This window comes from Muscardinus avellanarius, assembly GCF_963383645.1.
Source record: "Muscardinus avellanarius genome assembly, chromosome: 13".
Lineage (NCBI taxonomy): Eukaryota > Metazoa > Chordata > Mammalia > Rodentia > Gliridae > Muscardinus > Muscardinus avellanarius.
The window spans coordinates 58,059,287-58,082,792 of NC_137799.1; the positions used below are offsets into that span (position 1 = coordinate 58,059,287).

Below are 23,506 nucleotides of genomic sequence, written 5' to 3' on the forward strand. Positions count from 1 at the left end.
TTCTTTATTTTGAAACAGAGCCTCACTAAATAGCTGAGGCTGTCCACAAACTGCGATCCTCCAATCTCGGCCTCCCAAATGCTGGGATTACAAGCGTGCACCACCACACCCCGGCTGAGCATGTAAATTTTCTTATCAAAATTATTCATCTAAACCAGGTGTGGTGGCACACGCTTGTAATCCCAGCATTCGGGAGACTGAGACAGGAGGATGGTGGTTTGCAGACAGCCTCAGCTACTTAATGAGGACCTTTGCAATTCAGTGAGATCCTGTTTTAAAATAAAGAATAAAAAAATAGGGCATGGGGGTGTCACTCAAGGGTGGACTGCCCCTGGGGTTCTATCCTCAGTACTGAAAAGTCATATATTTATTAAAATACAAAATATTCAATGATTTTGTGATAAAATCATGATCCATGTCTCCTTTCCATTTTTTATGTTTATAACATATTAATTATCTGATTTCTACTCAGAGTTAAGATGAAGTTTCTTTTCCTGCTTATATTAAAATCAAACAGGATTAAGCTGGCTGTGGTAGCACAGGCCTGGAGTTCCTAGTACTTGGGAGACTGAGGCAGGACTACTACAGGTTCAAGGCCAGCCTCAGCAACTCTCAGTAAGACCCTCAACAACTTAAAGAAATCCTGCATAAATTTTTAAAAACAAAATTTAAGGACTGGGGTCATAGCTCAGAGGTAGAATGCCCCTGGCTCAATCCCCAAGACCAAAAAACAAAACAAAACAGGTTGAAACAATAAACCAGAAATAAAAATCTCTATTTTCACACCTTCCTGTTTTTAATCAAATGTTCAAAAAAAAATCAAATTTACATGATACTTATTATCACTAAAACTGTAAATAAAAACAGTAAAAAATATTTAAATATTTAAACAAACTCCCTCAACAAGTGTGTTTTTGTCAACAGACATAATTAAAGCCTTCCTAGTGAAATTTTTTAATCATTTAGACTGATGAACTAATCTTATGTCCAGCAGAGGGTGCTAAAGGAACGTCAACTTGCTATTTGCACACACAAAAATTCTTTTCCGGTAATACTGCAGAAGAGAACTAGTACAGCATCCATCAGATGTCTAATTGGCACTTATTGTTAATATAATCAACAAAGCAAGAGCATAAAATCTAACATATTCCTAAAATATAGCACGCAACATGAACTCACATATTATAAATATATATTACACTATGCTATGTATGTTCTCTAACAGGCTTCATTATATAATGAAAAATAATTAGCCAAATGTAGTGGCAAACACCTGTAATCCCAGCACTTGGGAGTCTGAGACAGGAGGATCGCAGGTTCAGTTGACAACCTTAGCAATTTAGCAAGACCTTGTTTCAAAATTAAAAATAAGCCGGGCATGGTGGCGCACACTTGTAATCCCTGCACTTGAGAGGCAGAGACAGGAGGATCGCGCAGGTTCGAAGCCAGCTGTGCTGGCTTAAGAGACCCTGTTTCCAAATAAAAAGTATAAGATAGGTCCAGGAATGTAGCCCCAAGGTAGAAGGGTTTCCAGGAACCCCAGTATCACCAAAAAAAAAAAATTTTAATTAATTAAAAATAAAAAGGGGTAGAGGTATAACTCAGAAGTAAAAAGCCCATGGGTTTAATCTAATATCAAAATAATAATAATAATAATGGAAACTAATAACATATTTTGTCATATATTAACTAACTGGTTGCCATGTCCCTTCCTACTACAATATACTGCCCAAAATTTTTTGGTTTGTGTTTTGTTTTGTTTTTGTTCTTTTGGTACTGAGGATTGAACTTAGGGGCATTCTACCTCCAAGCTACATCCCATGCCCTATTTTTGTGGTTGTTGTTGTTGTTGTTGTTGTTGTTGTTGTTGTACTGGGGATAGAACCCAGGTGCCTTCTACCTCCAGGTGAAACCCAAGTCTTATTTTTTTTTTTTTAATTTGGAAACAGGGTCTCACTAACTTGCTGAAATCCTACATTTCTGAGGTTGGCTTTGAATCTACAATCCTCCTGTCTCAGCCTCCCAAATACTGGGATTACGGTTGTGTACAACCTTATTTTTTATTTTGAAATAGGATTTCACTAAATTACTGAGACTGTCCTCAAACCTGTGATCCTTCTGTCTCAACTTCTCAATTTTTGGAATTATACGCATGCACAACAGATTATTTTAATACTCTTTTTTGTTGTCATCTGATTTAAATCTCATTAAAAATCACATTAAGCACCAGGTGTGGTGGTACATGCTTGTAATTCCAGCATTTGGGAGGCTGAGACAGGAGGATCACGGTTGCGGACAGCCTCAGCTACTTAGTGAGGCCCTTTGCAATTCAGTAAGACCCTGTTTCAAAATAAAGAATAAAAATTAGGGCTAGGGGTATAGCTCAGAGGTAGAATGCCCCTGGGTTCCATCCACAGTACTGCAAAAAATTTTTCAAAAAAATTTCACATTAAGCACAATTACATAATTTGTAATACTGAAGAAAACTAAGTTTTCAGTCTTTAAAATGGCAATGTAGAGAACACATGTGTCCTGCCCAACCCTTTGGTACATGTTACTTTATTATAAACCAGGCGTGAGATGACAACTCCAATTTAGCAGTGAAACTGACCACACATACCCAGATGTTTCCCATACCACATTTGTTTCTACAACTTCCACGGGCCTACTTCAAAGGTTCCACAAATGTTATGAAAACATATGTGTACAATGAACGTGCTGAAATACAGCAAAAACAAACAAAAGCCCACAGTTCTACATTCTTTCCTTCTTGGATACAATATATTTGGCTTAAAAAGATATATATTAATTTGAAGGGATTAGTCGAGCAGAAACACATTTTTTATATGGGAGGCCAAGACAGGAGGATTGCAGGTTTGAAGCCAGCCTCAGCAACATAGTGAGACTCCCAGCAACCTACCAAGATCATGTTTGGATCAAACAAAAAATAAGTAGGACTGGGGGTATAGCATGAAGGTAGAATCCCTCTGGGTTCAATCCCTAGTACCAAAAAATTAATTAATTAATAAAAATGCAAAAATCAATTAATTAAACTACATATAAAGTAGAACTGGGGTGTAAATAAAGGATTGAATGTTTCTGGGTTCAACATCTAGTACCAATAAGAGATAAAGTAAAACAAAATAGCTAGAAAAAAAAATAGGAGAGGAAATATCACAAGTATATACTATTTGGCAATTTCTCAGTTATGTATTATATAGCATTGTTTCCTAATCAATTGTACAAAGCTTATTCCAGAATGTCTAACCACTTGTATAAAAATTACATGTCTTTATTTAAGTATACTTGCAGGTTTTATCATCTGACAATTTCACAAATAACCAGTATGGTAATAATCTATCTTTTAAAAGATGCTTCTAAGAAGCACCATAGACTGACTAATTCTATATGGCTATTTTAATGCTAAGTATATTTTATTTTGTTATATTTAATTACTATAAATAATTTATTATACATGCATTAACATTTAACTACAATGCTTATTTCTCACCTGTGGTGAAGTGATATTCACTATATTTTGAGCTCTTAAATTAAAGGTCTTATATTATTTTTATTAACAAAAAAGATACCTCAAAGGATCAAAGTTTCCAATTATTTGAAAATCAGAAGCATCATAGTACCGTAGCACTTAACCAGAGCCATATATCGAAGGGTCAGAGCTAAGAACAATCGGTGAGTCCTTTACTATTTATCATCCTTGTTCTAATCAAATATCTTAAAAGTAATATTATTCAATTAGTGTGACCTTTAATTTGGGCTCTTTAATAAGCATTTATATTACTAATTGTCACTTCTATAGGAGTATATTTACATTGTCACAGATCTAAGTCCCACAGTTGAATATTAATATTCTACCACAGTTGAATATTAATACTCTACAGTGTTCAAACGAGTCTTATGTACTTTCTTATTTGACTTTTACAACAATATGCTGTTATATGAAGGAGGCCTACACAATATAGTATATAATATTTTACATCTTAACAAGGCGTTCTAGTTCGAAGGGTATTTATGTTCGTTCATTCATCAGTAGCTCTCCTACTTCCCCGTTGCCAACACAGCATACAGGAAAAGACAACTCTCCTCACAGGAAAAATTAATGCAGCTTTGTGACTCAGCTCATGGGAACTTCTGTGTAAAGATGAATAGCTGACTGCCTCATCAGGAAAATCCAGTCCACTGAATTCTACCCTCACAGAATTTCAAACATATTATATCTATATTCAGTCCCACTCAACAAATTCTTCTGAAATGAAGAAACTTAAAATACTATTTAAAACAAATGAATAGGTTTGTACCTTTTCATGATAACCTCATTGATATTTATTCTACTGCCTGAGTCACCCAAATAGGAGAGTATCACATTTAAAGTACCTTGCTGCGTGCCAGACACCATACTGGGCTGTTACCCGAAAGGCCCAGCTGGGTGCTGACGCTTCCACAGGCATTTCCACTGAGAGAAAGCAAGACTGCTGTGGGGAGGATTGAGAGGCCTATAGGGGGCATTCCTTAATTCCTCTGCTATGAATATTTCATTTGTAACTGTTTTGTTAATAGCCAAATTGTACTTCTTTTCCTCAGTCTTCTATTTTACATAAATAGGATTACTTAATCCTTACTCTAAAATTCACAGTAATTTCAAGCTGGGTGTGGTAGCCCACATCTATAATGCTATTACTTGGGAGGCTGAGACAGGAGGATCACAGGTTCACAGCCAGCCTCAGCTACTTAGTGAGACCCTCTATAACTTATTGTGGACCTTGTTTTAAAATAAAGAATAAAAAATAAGGCTGAGAGTGTAGCTCAGAGGTAGAATGCCCCTGGGCTCAATCCCCGGTACTGCAAAAAATTCATTATGCCAGTAATCTTGACCATTGTTAACTGCAGTTCTGAGGGTAGGAAACAAAATTAAAGTCACTTAGGATGGCAATAATCAAAGCCATAACAGTTTCAGAAAGGATACATGCAAGCGACAATATCATGCAAGAGACAACATCAAGAATGAACTGGAGAACATGCCAATTTCCCATTCAGCGAGGAATGAATAATGAAGTGTATCACTCAACTTACAAAGCAGTTTACTGGGAAACATTCTATTACTCTGAGGCATAAAAAAAGAAACCACATATAATAAAATGGGAAATATGAGCAACAAATTCTGTTTAGCATCGTAACAAACTACCTTAGCTTCTTTATGAATTGTTTTTACCTTGTTTCACAACAAAAGCATCACTCCCTAACAAATTTTCAAGTGACCCTCCAATTTCACAATCTATTAAATAAGCATAAAATGTTGTATTTAAATATGCAGGATTTATAAGTATAACAATGTAATTCAGGTGATTTCATCATTTACCTACTTCACAGTTCACAATCAACACAAATGTGCATTTTAAAACAATCCCTACCAGCACACAACAGCTTTGAAAGATGAGTTATTCAAGGGTGCCTTCGTGAACAATATGAAGTGAAATAGATTTTTCTTTTATTTTAACTTGACTAGAGTACACATTTAGATATAAAAACTATCTTCTGCCCTTCTGTGTTACTATAACATAGCATCTGACTGACAGAAGCAATTCAGAATTTATTTGCAAAGACTGTTCCCTTCACAGTAATCTACAAGAGACGCCACGGTTCTCTCTGAATTGGGTTTGCATCATCTCTTTTCTCTTTTCTTATTGAGTTAGGCTTATTTCCCATGATAATAAACTCCCCTAGTTGTAAAGAGGTTTATAAAAGTCATAGATATTTCTTTTTCCAGTTCACTTTTCCCTTGATTCTATGGTATCCAACACCACATTTATAAAATTGGACTGGGAGTTTGTTTGTAGTTTTGGTTTTTTTTTTTTAATCTAAGAAACCATTGATCCATGTTACAGTGATTAAGCCACACAATGGTATTTGGCTTATCAGATTTTACACACACACACACACACACACACACACACACACACACACTCTTACTTCTTTAGCCCAGGCACATAAAGAAATCATCTTTAATGAAAAAGCATCTGTTAAAAAGCTTAACTAAAATTCAAAACCTTTATTAGGCTAAATGCCTATTTTATCAGTTGCTTTAGTTTGATATTACTGGTATTAAAAATGTATTCTATTAAATTAAAATTTTAACAATTTTTTTCTTTGTTATCCTATCTTAGCGTAATTGTGTGTGTGTGTGTGTGTGTGTGTGTGTGTGTGTGTGTGTGTATGGGGAGGGGTACTAGGGACTGAACCCAGCGACATTCTACCTCTGAACTACACCCCCACTCCTATTTTATTTATAGTTTGAAACAGGATTTTGCAAAGTTGATGATAGTCCTACTACTTGCTGAGGCTGTCCTCAAACCTGTAATCCTCCTGTCTCAGCCTCCCAAGTACTGGCATTATAGGCAGGTACCACCATGCCCGGCTATGTAATTCTTTTAAAATACTACTAAAATTATTTAAATACATAGAACTACTAGTGGCTAATATCTCAAAAATTTAATGTAAAACCATCATGAAGTGTTCTCTAGAAATTTATCTTCTTGTTTATTACATCACCATGTGGTCAAACAGCTAATAAAAAATACATTCACAGCCGGTCGTGGTGGCACATGCTTGTAATCCCAACATTCAGGAGATTAAGACTGGAATACTGCAGTTCATAGACAGCCTCAGCTACTTAGCAAAGCCCTTTGTAACTCAGTGAGACCCTGTTTCAAAATAAAAAGACAAAAAAATAGAGCTGGGAGTGTAGCTCGAAGGTAGAATGCCTCCCTGGGTTCCATCCCTAATACCACACAAACATAAAAAAAATACATTCACTTAAATATATGGCAAAAATTTAAAGGTGTCTAAATATGAAGAATTACAGGTAAGTCAGAAGATTATATCTGCCCACTTCTTATAAATAGAATAAAAATGAGACTATCTAGCCCGCTGTGGCGGCACACACTTGTAATCCCAGCATCTGGGAGACTAAGACAGGAGGATCGCGGTTCATGGACAGCCTCAGCTACTTAGTGAGGCCCTTTGCAACTCAATGAGACCATGTTTCAAAATAAAGAATAAAAAATAAGGCTGGGGGTATACCTTGGAGGTAGAATGCCCCTGGGTTCAATCCCCAGCACTGCAAATTAAAAAAAAAAAAAAACGGCACTATGAAAAATATTTACCAAGTAGCTAAGAAAAACCATACAGTACAAATAAAACTAGTCTGAACTAATTTTATGCTTACAACACAAAATAATAAAAAATATATCACAGCAATTATATATGTACAGAAAAAAGTATTTTGATAAAAAATAAAATAAATGAATAAACAAAATAAAAAGTATTTTGAGTTATCTATAAACACCTTAAAAAGTTTAGGCATCAAACACTTTTTCAAATGAGTCAAACTGACCTATCAAATATTATATCAACAAAAAAGAAATCACTATTACCTAGTACTACTTCACAACCATAAGGCAATTAAAATAATTTTAGTAGCCAGGCTTGGTGGCATAGGCTTGTAATCCCGGCACTTGAGAGGCTGAGACAGGAGGATCACAGGTTTATGGACAGCTTCATCAACTTCGTGAGGCCCTCCTTCAACTTCGTGAGGCCTTCTTTTAAAATAAAGAGTAAGCCAAGCATGGTGGTGCATGCTTGTAATCCCAGTACTTGGGAGGCTAGACAGGAGGATCACAGGTTTATGGCCAGCCTCAGCTACTTAGTGAGGCCCTCTGCAACTTAGTGAGACCCTGTTTCTAAATAAAAGAATAAAAGAATCAAAGAAGGCTGGGAGTGTAGCTCAGAGGTAGAACATCCCTGGGTTCATAGAAAAAGAAAGAAAGAAAGAGAGAGAGAGAGAGAGAGAGAGAGAGAGAGAGAGAGAGAGAGAAAGAAAGAAGGAAAATATTAGGCCACAGGTGTAGCTTGGAAGTAGAATGCCCCTGGATCAAATCCCCAGCACCACAAAAAAGAAAAAAAAAAGCAAAACACAGAGTAATCATGTGACTCAGAAATCCAGTTCTCAGGTCTATGGGCTAATGTATTCACACAAACACTTGCACATACATGTTCAGAGCAGTATTATTACTAATAGCCCCAAAAGTAGGAACAACACAAATATCCATGAACTAGTGAATGCATACAGAAATGTGGTATATAATGGAATACTATTCAGGCATAAGGAGCACTGAAGTACTGACACATGCTACAACATGGGAGGAAGCTTGGAAACATTTTGCTAAGTAAGTGAAAAAACTGTCACAAAAGACCACATATTATAAATCCACATATATTAAATGCCTGCAGTAGGCAAATCTATAATGGTGTTGCTTAGGACTCAGAGACATGGGAAAATAGAACAGTGAAGGCCAATGGGTATGAAGTTTCTTTAGCCCACCCCCTCAGTACTGGTGATTGAACCCAGAGCCTCACACACAGTAGGCAAGTTCCTACCACTGAGCTCCACCCTCAGTCCTTGGGCTTGAAGTTTCGTATCAGGGTGATTAAATGTTCTAAAACTGTGGCAATGGTCACACATATTGTAAATATACTAAAAACCAATGAATGAAACTTAAATAGATGAATTTATAATATGCAAATTAAATGAGTAATTCTTTTTTGCAGTACTGGGGATTAAACCCTGAGGCATTCTACCTCCAAACTACATACCCCCAGCCCTATTTTATATTCTTTATTTTGAAATAAGGTCTCACTAAGTTGCAGAAGGCCTTACTAAGTAGCTGAGGCTGTCTGAGAACTGTGATCCTCCTGTCTCAGCCTCTCAAGTACCAGGATTACAAGCATGTACCACCAAACCCAGCTCAAATAAGAATAATTTTTTAAATCATCAAGATGAGAAGTTAGACCTTCAAACAATTACCTGTCCCTAACTCTCACACAAAATGAAAGTTTATAATCTAGAGAATTAATCTGAACCAGAGACTGAACATAGAATTACACTAGGGAAATGGAAAAACAGAAATGCACCAGGCTAACACTAGAGAAGTTTATCTACTAAACAGTATAATTCCCAGGGTCCGTTTCCTTCTTGTATCTTATAACCACCAAATCAAAAAATATCAGATCACTTTTTTAATAAACTAAAATACAAAGAAAAACCTACAGATTGTAACACTTCAAAATTGCTCAATGAAACATTTATGTATTCCTTTATCACTCTACAAGTAAGGTTTCCCAAAACCACTCAATATATCTACCTGAATGTCTAACACACAAGACAAATTTAACATATCTAAAACCTGATTTCTTCCAAATCTACCCCACCCATATTCTTTACAAGTTTAATAAATGGAAATGCCATTCACCCATTTGCTCAAGCCACAATCTCTAGTATTATTCTCTATTTCCTTTTTCTTCTTCTCTCATAACCCAGGTCCTATTAATCAATATATACCATTGATTCTATCTTCCAAATACATCCAAATCTGACCACCTCCTCTACTACTACAGTAATCTAGAAACACCAGAATCTGGAGCTGAAGGTGTGGTTTGTGGTAGAGTGCTTGCCTCGCATTTACAACAGCCTATGTTTGATCTTTAGCACCACAAAAATGAAGAAATAAATAAGCTGCCATAGTTGTTCATTTAGATTATTACAAGTCTCCTAAATAGTCTCTTGTAGTCTTATTTTTTTAAAGTATCCAGAACAATGCTTTTAAAACAAAAAACTAAACAGGCACTGTCACTACTCAGTTAAAAACTTTTCTGTGACTTTCTATCTCAATCAGTTTAAAAAAAAAAGAGTTCTTACAATGAACTACAAAAGATCTGTCCACCGTTATGTATATTCTACCACAGCACTTATCACCAACTAACATGCAATACATTTGTTTGACTTAATGTATAATTTCTCCTGACTAGAAAATCTCAACTTCAAGAAGAAAGGAGCTTTGATCGGTTCTCTGTTATGCCTCAAGCACCCAGAAACATGTCCTATACTCCCAACATATATTTATAAATAAACAAATAAATACTGCAGCCATAATATAGAGAAAGGATACTATCAAAATGGTATAGAAAGCAAGAGCTCTCTAAAATTAAAAATTGAAAAGAAAATATTCAGCCAGGTGTAGGGGTGTGTGACTCTAATTCCAGTACTTGGGAAGCTGAGATAAAAAGATCTCAGGTTCATGGCCAATCTCAGCAACTTAGTGAGAATTTGTTTCAAATAAAAAGTAAAATAGGTCTGTGGGTGTACCTCAAAGACTGAATTCTCCTGGTTCAATGTTCAGTACCATAAAAAAAAAGGAAAACAAAATACTGAATTAGAAAATTGGACACCAGGCATGGTGGCGCATGCTTATAATCCCAGCATTTGGGAGGCTGAGAAAAGAGGATCGTGGTTCGCAAACAGCCTCAGCTACTTAATGAGACCCTGTTTCAAAATAAAGAATAAAAAAATAAAACTGGGGGTGTAGTTTGAAGGTTAGAAAGCCCCTGAGTTCCATCCCTATTACTACAGAAAGAAAAGAAAGGAAAAGAAAGAAAGTGAAGAAGAGAGAGAGAAAGGAAATTGAAAAGTAAGCCGGGCGTGGCACATGCTTGTAATCCCAGCATTTGGGAAGCTAAGACAGAAGGATAGTGGACAGCCTCAGCTACTTAGTGAGGCCCTTTGCAAACCAGTGAGACCCTGTTTCCAAATAAAGAATAAAAAATAGGGCTGGGGGTGTAAGCTCGGAATTAGAATGCTCCTGGGTTTCATCCCCAGTACCACAAAAAAGAAAAAAGAAAAGAAAATTAGAAAGTAAATTCAAGTAAGTCTCCCAATAAGCAATAAGACAAATAGAAAGACAATAAAAAATATTTTTAAAAAATTAGAATAAGTCCTGTTGGTCTAAACTTGAATAAGAAAAGTCCTCCCCCAACCCCCCCAAAAAAGAGCAGAAAAAAACCTGGAGAGGAAACTGAACAGAATACAAGAGAATCCCTCAAATAGAAAGCCACGAGTCTCCTGACTACAATGGTCGCCGATGTTTTGCACATTGAGTAAGATTCATATTAAGAAATATTGCTTGAGATGTTCTGAAATTTCATAATTAGTGGGAACTGCTCAATACAATTAAGTTGATGTCTCCAAAAATCCATTACAAGGAAAAAAGAAAGTTGCAAATGGAGAAGGAATAGATGGAGAGACTCCAGAGCCAGCCACAGGGTGCACACCTGCCAGGCCAGCTGTCTGGAGTGGGAGGTAAGAGGCTCACAAGTTTGAGGCCAGCCTGAGCAACTCATGAGACCCTGTCTCAATATAAAGAAGTAAATAGGATGTGGCTTTAAATAAAAGACCTCTCTTTAGAAATATTTATGGTTAAATTATATGATGTCTGGTCTGGGAATATTTCTCAATGTGATATGGGAAGAAGAAAAGTAGAGCTATAAATAATATAAGATTGTTCATAAATTGGTCATTGCTGAAGCTCATAATGAGTATCATTAGACTTATTACACTCTTCTACTTAATATATGTTTTAAAGTTTTCCATAATGAAAAGGAAGGCCAAGAAAACTTTCACAGAGTAAGAGTGAAAAAACAGTCACAAATAAAGGAATACAAACTAGAGTAACATCAGGCTTCCCGACAGCAAAGAACCTGGAAAACAGTGAGGCAAGCCTTCAAACTCCAAGATAATGGCTTTCAATCTAAAACTCTATTATCTAGCAAATTTTATCTACTCTAATACTTTAGTGAAAAACACATGTTCAGACATGCAAGACCATAAAAAAATGCAGCTCCCATATGCCCTTTCTTTAGAAACTACTTAACTGTCTACTCCACTAAAATAAAAGCAACATGGGGCCTAGAAAACAGAATCCAACAAAGGGGATATTTAAGATGTCCCAGGACAATGGCCATAGCTCTAGAGAGCAGTGAAAAGAGGTGGTATAGAGCTGGACGTGGTGGAGCATGCTTGTAATCCCGGCACTTGAGAGGCTGAGACAGGAGGATTGTGGTTCAGTTCCTGGACAGCCTCAGCTACTTTGTGAGGCCCTCTGCAACTTAGTGAGACCTTGTTTCAAAATAAAGAATACAAGATGGGCGTGGTAGTGCATGCTTGTAATCCCCACACTTGGGAGGCAGAGACAGGAGGATCACGCAGGTTTGAAATCAGCCGCGCTGGCTTAAGAGACCCTGTTTCCAAATACAAAGTATAAAATAGGTCTGGGAGTGTAGCCTGGAGGTAGAAGGGTTTCCAGGAACCCCAGTACCACCAAAAAGAAGAAAGAAAGAAAGAAAGAAAGAAAGAAAGAAAGAAAGAAAGAAAGAAAGAAAGAAAGAAAGAAAGAAAGAAAGAAAGAAAGGAAAGAAGGCTGGGAGTGTAGCTCAGAGGTAGAATGTCCCTGGGTTCCATCCCCAGTACAGCAGGGAGGGGGGAGGAGGTGGTGCATGCAAGAGAAAACAAGCCCCAGGATATGATGATTTTCCCACAAAGTTGCCAAATGGATCTTCTTCAAGAAGCATTATAAATTTCCATTTCCACCAGCAAGGTATGGAAATTTTTAACACCCTTACTAACCATCATTTGAGAGTATCATCTTTTTTTTTCCTTTTTAGTGTTTGTTTTAGAGAAGTTTTAGGTTCACAGAAACTTTAAGAGAATAAGTAGCATTCTTTATTTTAATGTTAGAACTTTGAGTATTATAGTCTTTCTTATAGAGTATTTTCATATATTTCTCATTGGTCTGAATTTCTTCATTCATATCTTATCTGATGTTTTTGGTAGATTTGTTCCACAAAAGTTTTCTTTTACCAGGTGTGGTGGAGCATGCTTGTAATCCCAGAATTTGGGAGGCAGAGACTGGAGGATCGCGATTCATGGACAGCTTCAGCTACTTCGCAGGGCCCTTCACAACTCAGTGAGACACTGTTTCAAAAAATAAAAAGACTAAAAAATAGGACTGAGCCGGGTGTGGTGGTGCACGCTTGTAATCCCAGCGCTTGGGAGGCTGAGACAGGAGGATCACACATGTTCAAAGCCAGCCTCAGCTACTTAGTGAGGCTCTCAGCAACTTAGTGAGACCCTGTTTTCAAATAAAGTATAAAATAGGTCTGGGAGTATAGCCTGGAGGCAGAAAGCCTCTGGGTTCCACCCTAGTGCCACCAAAAAAAAAAAAAAAAAAAATAGGACTGGAGGTATAGCTCGGAGGTAGAATGCCCCTGGGTTCCATCCCCAGTACTACAAAAAAAAAAAAAGTTTTCTTCTTTTATTTTATCAAATAGCAGGTAGGTTTTGTGTTGCTATTGTTGGTGGTTGTGGTCATGGTCATGGTGTGTGTGTGTGTGTGTGTGTGTGTGTGTCTGTGTGTGTCTGTGTGTGTCTGTGTGTGTCTGTGTGTGTGCCTGTGTGTCTGTGTTTACTGGGGATAGAACCCAGCCCTACATTATTTTTATTTTGAAACAAGGTCTCACTAAGTTGTTGAGAGTCTCACTAAGTTGCTGAGACTGGCTTAAAACCTGCAATCCTCCTGTCTCAGTCTCCCAAGTACTGGGATTATAGTTATGTGCCCCCATTCCCAAAAAATAGTAGGTATTTGGATATAAAAATAGAGATGGAGATAATCGCTGGGCATGGTGGTGCATGCTTATAATCCCTGCGCTTGGGAGTCTGAGACAGGAGGATCACACAAGTTTGAAGCCAGCCTCAGTTACTTAGTGAGGCTCTCAGCAACTTAGTGAGACCCTGTTTGCAAATAAAAGTATAAAATAGGTCTAGGAGTATAGCCCGGAGGTAGAAAAGCCCCTGGGTTCCACCCCTAGTACCAACAACAACAAAAAAAAAGATATGGAGATATTTGTTCTTTCCTGTACTGATTCTCTCATTTTGTTATTTGTCTTTATTTTGTTGCAAGTAGGGGATTTACTTATATATGACTTTCATAATCAAATCTGTAAAGTTATCCCTATATGATTTTGTTTATTTGCTTTCATAATAAGTATGTCCTACAATACTCAGAAGAAAAAAATTAATCTAAATAATTCCATTGAAATTAAAATAGAACCACTCTAACAATTAATATAATATAGAAAAGATATAGATCTTTAAGTGTTAACTGTTCCAAAAATGTCTTGCCATTCTCTTTTAAGATGCTCAAATTTTATAATTTTAATGTACTTATTGTTAATTATATTCCCAGATTTGTCATGTGCTAAAGAAACCCTTTTCAGTAATATGTTTTCAGATTATTGCTGGTATATAAGAATATAAATAATTGTTACATATGTTGTTTTCTGCGTAGCTTCCCTATTGAATTTTTATCGGTGTCAGTAATTTTAAAGTTGATTTTCTGGACTACTCAGAGATATAAACATATCACTAAGAATAATAAGAATCACACCTCACTTCCAAAAGCTCTAATTTGTTTGTTTTTTGTTTTGTAGTGTTGGGAATCAAATCCAAGGCCTTGTGCATACTAGGCAAGAGCCCGCCACTGAGGTATATCTCTAGCTCACCAAGAGCTATTATTCTTACTTATTTTTTCCCTTTAAATGTTTCTCTAGCTAAAATTACCAAGGCAACGTTAAATGACAACAGTGTGTTTAAGAAGTAAGTACCTCTAGTAATTTACATTACTCTTTATAAATGTTTATTTACCTAATTAGGATTATCAATTATATTTAGAACAAAAATCTTCTTTATCTATTGAACTGTTTCATTTTCATTTCCCAGAAACAAAAAGAAAGTTTCAAAAAGAGATAAAATTGACAAACGAATTAGATTTCTCTCAAGATTAAAGTTATTTTCAGCTGGGCATGGTGGCACATACCTAAAATCCCAGTACCTGGGAGTCTGAGAAAGGAAGATCATAGGTCATAGCCAGCCTCAGCAACATATTGAGGCCCTCCACAATTTATTAAGACCTAATTTCAAAATAAAAAACAAAATGGGGCTGGGAGTATAGCTCAGAGGTATAATGCCTCTGGGTTCAATCCCCAATACCACAAAAAAAACTACAAAATTAGAATTTAATATTACTTTTATCACTTAAGACCTATGTATAGCACGTTGTATCCTGTTTCTTCCCCAGCCTTATAATGTAAAAAATTACTTTCAAGCTTTCTAAATATTGCTTGAGAAATAATTCTTAGAAACTAACAGGTTAATCTGGGGGTGATGGCTCACACATGTAACTCCCAGTCTTGGGAGACAGGAGAATCTCAGGTTCAAGGCTAGCCTCAGCAACTTAGAAGAACCGCAGCACTCTGCAAGACCCTGTTTCAAAATAAAAAGGGCTGGGGGTATAGCTCACAGGTAGAATTCTCCTTGGTTCAACCTCTAGTACCAAAAGAGGGGGGAAAAAAGATTATAAGAATTAAAAGGAAAAGAAAAGAAATAGAAGCAAAATATAAAATACTTCATCCAGGAACAAAAGTTTTCAAAGAAGCCAAATATCAATATAAATGCCCCCTAAAATTAGTTTAATATTTTTGTAGAGTTTTTTCTAACCTTAAGTCACTGCATGAATAACATATATATGCCATAAAAGAATAAAACAAACCTCAAATTCCTTTCTAAGACGCTCTTCTCGTTGGGTGCTGAGTTCCAGTTCACTTGTTTGCCGCCGTAAAAGGTCAGAGCAGTCCATATGTTCTGTTTCTAATTGTTCTACTTTCTTGTGCATACTTTGTACAGCACTATCTTGCTCCTGGAAAATAATTCATTATTGCATCAATCAAGTTGACAAGTTATCAGTGATTAAAAGTTATTCTACAAAAGGCAGAGAGTAAATCTGTGCTTTAATCACAGTAAATTAATCTACAGAGGCCAGAAGAGCCTCAATGTTTATCAGCAATGTTTAATAATGTGTGTGTGTGTGTGTGTGTGTGTGTGTGTGTGTGTGTGTTAAAAAGCACTACCAAGCTGGGCGCGATGGCGCACACTCGAAATCCCAGCAGTTGGGAGGCTGAGACAGGAGGATCACAGTTTGAGGACAGCCTTAGCTACAACTAACTGAGGCCCTCTGCAACACATTGCAACTCAGCAAGACCCTGTTTCAAAATAAAGAATAAAAAAATAGGGCTGGGGGTGTAGCTCGGAGGCAGAATGCCCCTGAGTTCCATTCCCAGTACCAAAAAAAAAAGCACTACCAGAGTTTTACAATTCAAAAAGTTGATCTGGCCGGGCGTGGTGGCGCACGCTTGTAATCCCCGCGCTTGGGAGGCGGAGACAGGAGGATCGCGCAGGTTCGAAGCCAGCCGTGCGCGCTGGCTTAGGAGACCCTGTTTCCAAATAAAAATGTAAAAATAGGTCTGGGAGTGTAGCCCGGAGGAAGGAGGGCTTCCAGGAACCCCAGTACCACCAAAAAAAAAAAAAAAAAAAAAAAAAAAAAAGTTGATCTGTACATGTTACAACTGAAAACGTGTATAACAAACTAGAATTACGCTAGCTCCATAGACCTCTAAGGTTATTTATATAATATTTACATAATACTACTGTTCAACTGTCATATATAATGCCTACCTCCTAATTAAAATTTTAAAACAATTTAGTAGCCGGGCAAGGTGGCACATGCTTGTAATCCCAGCATTTGGAGGCTGAGACAGGAGGATCACAGTTCAAGAATAGCCTCAGCTACTTAGTGAGGCCCTTTGCAACTCAGTGAGACCCTGTTTCAAAATAAAGAATAAGGCTGGGCGTGGTGGCGCACGCTTGTAATCCCAGCACTTGGGAGGCTGAGACAGGAGGATCACAAAAGTCCGAAGCCAGCCTCAGCTACTTAGTGAGGCTCTCAGCAACTTAGTGAGACCCTGTTTCCAAATAAAATAGAAAATAGGTCTGGGAGTATAGCCCAGAGGTAGAAAAGCCCCTGGGTTCCACCCCCAGTACCATAAATAAATAAATAAATAAATAAATAGACAAGACATGATGGAATTTTAAAAAATAAAGAATAAAAATATAGGGCTGGGGGTGTAGCTCAAAGGTAGAATGCCCCTGGGTTCCATCCCCAGTACCACAAAAAAAATTAGTAATAAAAATGTATATAGTCCCTTTGTGTGATAAGGAATGATTACATTGAATGTGTAATAATGACTTTTGAGAGGTGTTTATGTAAGATTTTTTGTGAGCTCATGGTACTTAAGCTATATGCTTATGGCTCTTAACATTCTAGCCACTAGAGGGCTGTGTTTCATTTCAAGGAAACTAATTTTCAAAAAGTCTTCAAATCTTTGCTATACTACTAAAAGAAAAATAATCAAAGGTAGCTTTTTATTTAAATATATTTCATCTTCCAATTAAACTCAGAAATCAGAGTTGAGTTTTATTTAAAGTTCAAACATAAATTTAACATATGTGTCAAAAGAATTTTTCTAAGTAATCTAGATTCACCAGTCATTTCAGACACTATAATTCTCTATCATAAAGACTGCAGTTTTGAAAGCACCACTTTTATATATGAAAACACCTTTAAAAAACATTAATCACTAAAGAAGAATAAAATACTATTAATTCAATATGCCTTCTTACCGCCAGACATAGTGGTACACACCTATGTTTCCAGTACTTGGGAGAATGAGACAGGAAAATCATAAATTTGAGGCCAACTTAAAAAACTTAGTGAGACTTTGTCTCAAAATAAAAAAAAATTAGAAAGGGCTGAGGATATAGTTCAGTGTTCAACTGCCAGTAACACACACACACACACACACACACACACACAATATATATACATTTATATATATTTATATTATATATATAATATATAATATATATTATATATAAATATATATATTATATATATTTATATATAATATATATATTATATATTATATTTATATATATAATATAAATATATATATTTACAAATATATAACCTCCAACTTTCAATCATCCACTAGAAACAATACATACTTTAATATAAATAAACAGCAACAATCCACAAAGTTAATCACTAATAAACCAAACAACTTGAAATAAAAACAAAATGTAAAAAAGCTGGGAATGGTGGCGCACGCTTGTAATCCCAGCATTCGGGAGGCATAGACCTCAGGATCGTAGTTCACGGACACCCTCAGCTACTTAGGCCCTTTACAACTTAGTGAAACCCTGTTTCAAAAAACAAAGACTAAAATATAGTGCTGGTGTGTATCTCGGAGGTACAATGCCCCTCCATCCCCAGTGCCACAAAAAAAAGTTAAAAAAATTATTCAAGATGGACGGGAAGTATAGCTCAATGGTAGAGAGCATATCTGGCATGCATGAGGCCCTGTTTTGGAGCCCCAGCAGTACCAAGAAACAGCTGAGTACAGAAAAGTAAAAGAAAATGTGACTTGTAGTTGCCATTTTATTGATAAACAGTATAAAAAGACAACCATTATCTTTCTAAATTCCATTATACTAAATAAGTAACATTTCCATGTTTTCCTGAGTTTGAACTCAATATATTTTTTTAATTTGGAAGATAAAAATCTGGAAAATAAATTATAGCTTATTATTTTTACTTTGGTAAGATTAACCTTTATGATACTTAGCCTATATTAAATACTATTTCCCAAACAGCTTTACAATAAGTATTTCAAGAATATAGATGAAATAGACTGATCAATCATATTTTCCATGCAGAGATCAGAAAGCCTCTTAACAATACATAAGAGTTGCCCTTCATTCTTGAATGCAGATATAAACACACATGCAAAGACATACATATTTCTATAGAAAAAACTTTCCCCAGATAGTAGATTTTTCAGGAATTCTCTATCCACAAAATGTATTACATTAATTAAATTAATTGACTATATTGAGTTAAGTTATACTGATTTTCTACTGTTCAACTTTCCTAACATTTATTATATAAAGTATTTTAATATTTTATCTTTTTTGGTACTTTTTTTATATTTTATTTGGAAACAGGGTCTCATTAAGCTGCTGAGAGCCTCACTAAGTAGCTGAGGCTGGTTTCAAACCTGTGCGATCCTCCTGTTTCAACCTCCCAAATACTGGGATTATATAAGTGCAACACTATGCCAAGTTTATTTTTATCTTTTTTTTTTTTTTTTTTTTTTTTGCAGTACTAGGGATGGAACCTAGGGGCATTCTACCTTCGAACTACACCCCCAGCCCTATTTTTTTATTCTTATTTTATTTTATTTTATTTTATTTTATTGGTGGTGGTACTCAGGTTCCTGGAAACCCTTCTACTTCCGAGCTACACTCCCAGACCTATTTTTTATACTTTTTATTTGGAAACAGGGTATCTTAAGCCAGCGCTGCAGGGATTACAAGCCTGCGCCACCACGCCTGCCTTTTTTTATTCTTTATTTGGAAACAGGATCTCACTGAGTTGTAAAGGGCCTCACGAAGTAGCTGAGACTGTCTGCAAACCGCATTCCTCCATCTGTCTCAGCCTCCCAAATGCTGGAATTACAAGTGTGTGCCACCACACCCGGCTTATTTTTATCTTTTTAAATGTTGCTACACTTGGTTGGCAAATGCTATGTATAATATTTTTATATGTATACTCATGAGTGAGATTAGCTATAATCAGCTTTTCTTGTATTCTTGTCAGTTCAGTATCTGATTGTTATCAAGATTTTTCCATTCTCTGGAATTTATTTGCTTCTTGAATATTTCTTTTTATTAATTAATATATTAATATATTTTTATTCATTAATAAATTAATATGAGAGCCAGGCATGGTGGTGCACGCTTGTAATCCCAGCACTTGGGAGGCTGAGACAGGAGGATGGCACAGGTTCAAAGCCAGCCTCAGCTACTTAGTGAGGCTCTCAGCAACGTAGTGAGACCCTGTTTCCAAATAAAGTATAAAATAGGTCTAGGAGTATAACCTGGAGGTAGAAAGCCCCTGGGATCCACCCCTAGTACCACAAAAAAATTTTTAATTAATTAATTAATTAATATGAACCTGGGTTTTGACAGTGACTCAATCTATTTAATAGTTATAGACTACTCGGGCTTTCTACTTTCTACCTCTTAAGTTAGTTGGTAGAATAAAAATAATATATGTATATTTCTTCTTCATATATCCAGCTATATGATCCTATAGTGAAGATCATAAGTGAAAAGCCCCTTGCTCAACATCACTCTTTTTTTAAACACCATCATAAGTTTTTATCCAAGTCAGACTTACAGAGGTTCATCACTACTCAGATTCTAAAATCAAACAGCTGCATACAAAGTTATCACCTTGACTGGTTTTTTTCAAGTTTATTTCTCCTTAAATAATTTCCATTTCTACACTGGTACAAATGCATTGGTGCATTATTACACTGGGAGAAGGAAGGCAGAATGAGTTTGGCCTTCCCCAAAAGTCCCTTCCAGAACACTGGTAGGGCCAGGCATGGTGGCGCACACTTGTAATCCCCGCGCTTGGGAGGCGGAGACAGGAGGATCACGGAGGTTCGAAGCCAGCCGTGCTGGCTTAAGAGACCCTGTTATAAAAAATAGGTCTGAGAGTGTAGCCCGGAGATAGAAGGGTTTCCAGGAACCCCAGTACCACCAAAAAAAAAAAAAAAAGCTGGTAGGATGACTGAGGATGTTGCTCAGTGGCAGAGCATTTGCCTTGCAGGTGTGAATCTCACAGATATCTGAGACAGAGATACCACCTGAGGCTAACAAAAAGCTGATAAAAATCCAGGCATGGTGGCACATGCCTGCAATCCCAGTATTTGGGAGGCTGACACAAGAGAATCACAGATTCAAGAGCAGGCTCAGCAATGTAGTAAGACTCTCAGCAACCTGGTTTCAGAAAACAAAAGGGGGGTAGGGGTGTAGCTTGGAGGGGTTCAATCCCCAGTACTACAAAAAAAAAAAAAAAGGAAAGGAAAAAAGAAAAGCTGGCCAGAAACCTTAAAAGAAAAAAAAAATTGAGTTATAAGATATCCATAGGGCCTTGGAAAAGCTCTGACATATTCTACAATCCAGAATGCCATGCAAATAAAAGGTTTTGTATATGCCCAGGAAAGTCCCAGGCTCTCATCTCAAGGTTTTATGCAAGAGAAGGAAGTGAAGGCTAAGGCAGAGTTTTATTCTGCCTGCAGAAGCATTGAATACATAGCCCAGTACAAAGAACCATCAGCAAAGGCTAGATTTATTTACTCAAAGCACTAACAGATATCTCTGCCCAATAATCTGCAAACAAAGCAGACACTTAACTGACAACATATGACAAATACAGACTTTGGTTAAAACCAAAAGTCACAATCAGCAACATGAAAAGAGTCATCATCATTAATCATTAGTAAAATGCAAATTAAAATTATAAGACACTTAACCAAAAATACTTCTAATAACAAGTGATGGCAAGGATGTAGAAAAATCAGAAGCCTCATATACTGTATAAAGCATTAGAAAAAAGTCTGTCAGTTTCTCAAAACTTATATATAAAGTTGCCATATCACCCAGAAATTATACTCCTGATATTCACCAAGGAAAACTGAAAACATGTGTCAAACGCAAAATTTGTACACAGATGTTCAACAGTAGTATTATTCAAAGTAATTAAAAATGGAACTAGCACAAATGTCTACCAATTGATAAATGTCATATATTCATAAAATGAAATATTATGTGAACACAAAAAGAAATGTTACACTGATGAACCTTGAAAACATCATACTAAGTGTAAAAAGCCAGACATAAAAGTCTACGTACTACATGATTCCATTTATATAAAATGTCCAGAATGGGAAAAGTATAGAGAAAGAAAATAGATTAGATTTTGACAGTGGGAAAAATGGAAAGTGTTAATAGATATGTGGTGTCCTTGGTATAATGAAAGTGTTCTGAAATTAAATAGTTATGATCACACTCTAAATATACTAAGAACTACTGAATTATATGTTTTAAAATGGGGAAATTTCTAGTACGTGAATTATACCTCCATATATCCTCAAAGAGAGCAAATCCAGTATGCTATCAAAAAGGAAATTTTCATAAAACAAAAGACAAATCCTAGAAACTAAAAACATGAAGCTGGGCATGGTGGTGCACACTTGTAATCCCAGTACTTGAGAGGCTGAGACAGGAGGATTGTGCAGGTTTGAAGCCAGCCTTGGCTACTTGATGAGGCTCTTGACAGCTTAGCGAGACCCTGTTTCCAAATAAAATATAAAATAGGTCTGGGAGTGTAACCCAGGGGTAGAAAGCCCCTGGGTTCCGTCCCCAGTATCACAAAATATATATATACATATATATTTTATACATATTTTATATACTGAGGATGAAAAAATGAAAAGAATTATGATACAAAATTTTTTAAATACCCATGAAATTTTTTAAAAATGAGATAAAGACCATAAAATATAGTATAAGTCATAGATCGGTTCACAGAGTCCAACATTCAACTAATTTAAGGGTTCTTAAGAAAGAAAAAAACTTAGTGGCACATGCCTGTAATCTCATTACTTAGGAGACTGAGACAAGAGGATTACCAGTTCAAGAACAGCTTCAGGAAGTAGTAAGACTCTCATCAACCTAGTGAAGATCCTGTTTCAAAATAAAAATAAAATAGGACTGGGAGGTAGGTGTAGCTTGGAGGTAGAATGTCCCTGAGTTCAATCCTCAGTAACACACACACACACACACACACACACACACACACACACAGGGAGGGAAGGATGGAGGGAGGGAACAGTGAAAATACAAGAGAAGAAATTATTAACAAAATAAGGTAATTTCGGACTTCTGGGAAGATGGCGACGGAGAAAAGCAGGACTTACAAGCCCCGCTAACAACCAATCTCTATTACCACAAAATCAACACCTTTCATAGCCAGAAAACATCATCAGCAGAGAAACAAAAAATGTAATTATAAGGGACAGAGAAAAAGAGGGCTAGAAAAACGAGACACCAGAAAGAAACCAGACCGCAGTGCTGCGGCCGGAACCGCGGCGTGGAGCGGTGGGCACCATCTTCCCTTGCAGCACCAGGCCCCAGAGAGGAGGGGAACTCATAACAGAGCTCAGAGCCACAGAGGAGATACGCCAGCCTCACGCCCGAGGACGCGACAGCAGCACCTTACTGCCGGCGGCAGAAGGCGACTTCAGCAGGCGGCTACAGACCAATGCACTCAACAGCCCACCAGGCTCCAGAGAGGAACGGCAGACAGCGAGCTGAGGTGAGCCGCTGCGGATCAGCCGGGTGGGATTCGGCAGATTTTTTGGCGCAGGGAGCATCTAAAGCTCCCAGTGGCTGGGCTCAGCACACCCTGTAGGGACTGAGAGCAGAGCTCAAAACCAGAGAAGAAATACGCCAGCCTCATGGCTGAGGTCGTGGCAGCGGTACCATATTGTCACCAGTGGCAGCAGCAGCGAATTCACCGAGTCCACTACAGCTCCATCAGCGTACTCAACAACAGTGAGTCAAATTGTGGCCCCTAGAGGAGAAATCCCAGTACTGCACTCCCAGGGACTTGACCCAGTGGGGGAGTGGTGGTGGCAGAGATATCACACCATAGGAGAACACCCAACCTGGCACCCCCTCATGGTCTAAAGCAGCCTTGATTGACTCCCTGGGTCTGAGACTCTGCAATACAAC

The 23,506-nt window shown here is 37.0% G+C and overlaps 1 protein-coding gene across 4 annotated transcripts in view; it reads right to left on the bottom strand.

Moving 5' to 3' along the window:
• CCDC171 (coiled-coil domain containing 171) overlaps nucleotides 1-23,506 on the bottom strand; it is a gene marked incomplete at both ends in the record, with an annotated part of 323,708 nt that overhangs the window by 248,572 nt on the left and 51,630 nt on the right. For all 4 annotated transcript variants that reach the window (XM_080709193.1, XM_080709192.1, XM_080709191.1 and 1 more), the window contains one exon: nucleotides 15,513-15,659. In XM_080709193.1, coding sequence (XP_080565319.1) covers nucleotides 15,513-15,659 — 147 coding nt within the window. The remainder of the gene's footprint in view (nucleotides 1-15,512; nucleotides 15,660-23,506) is intronic.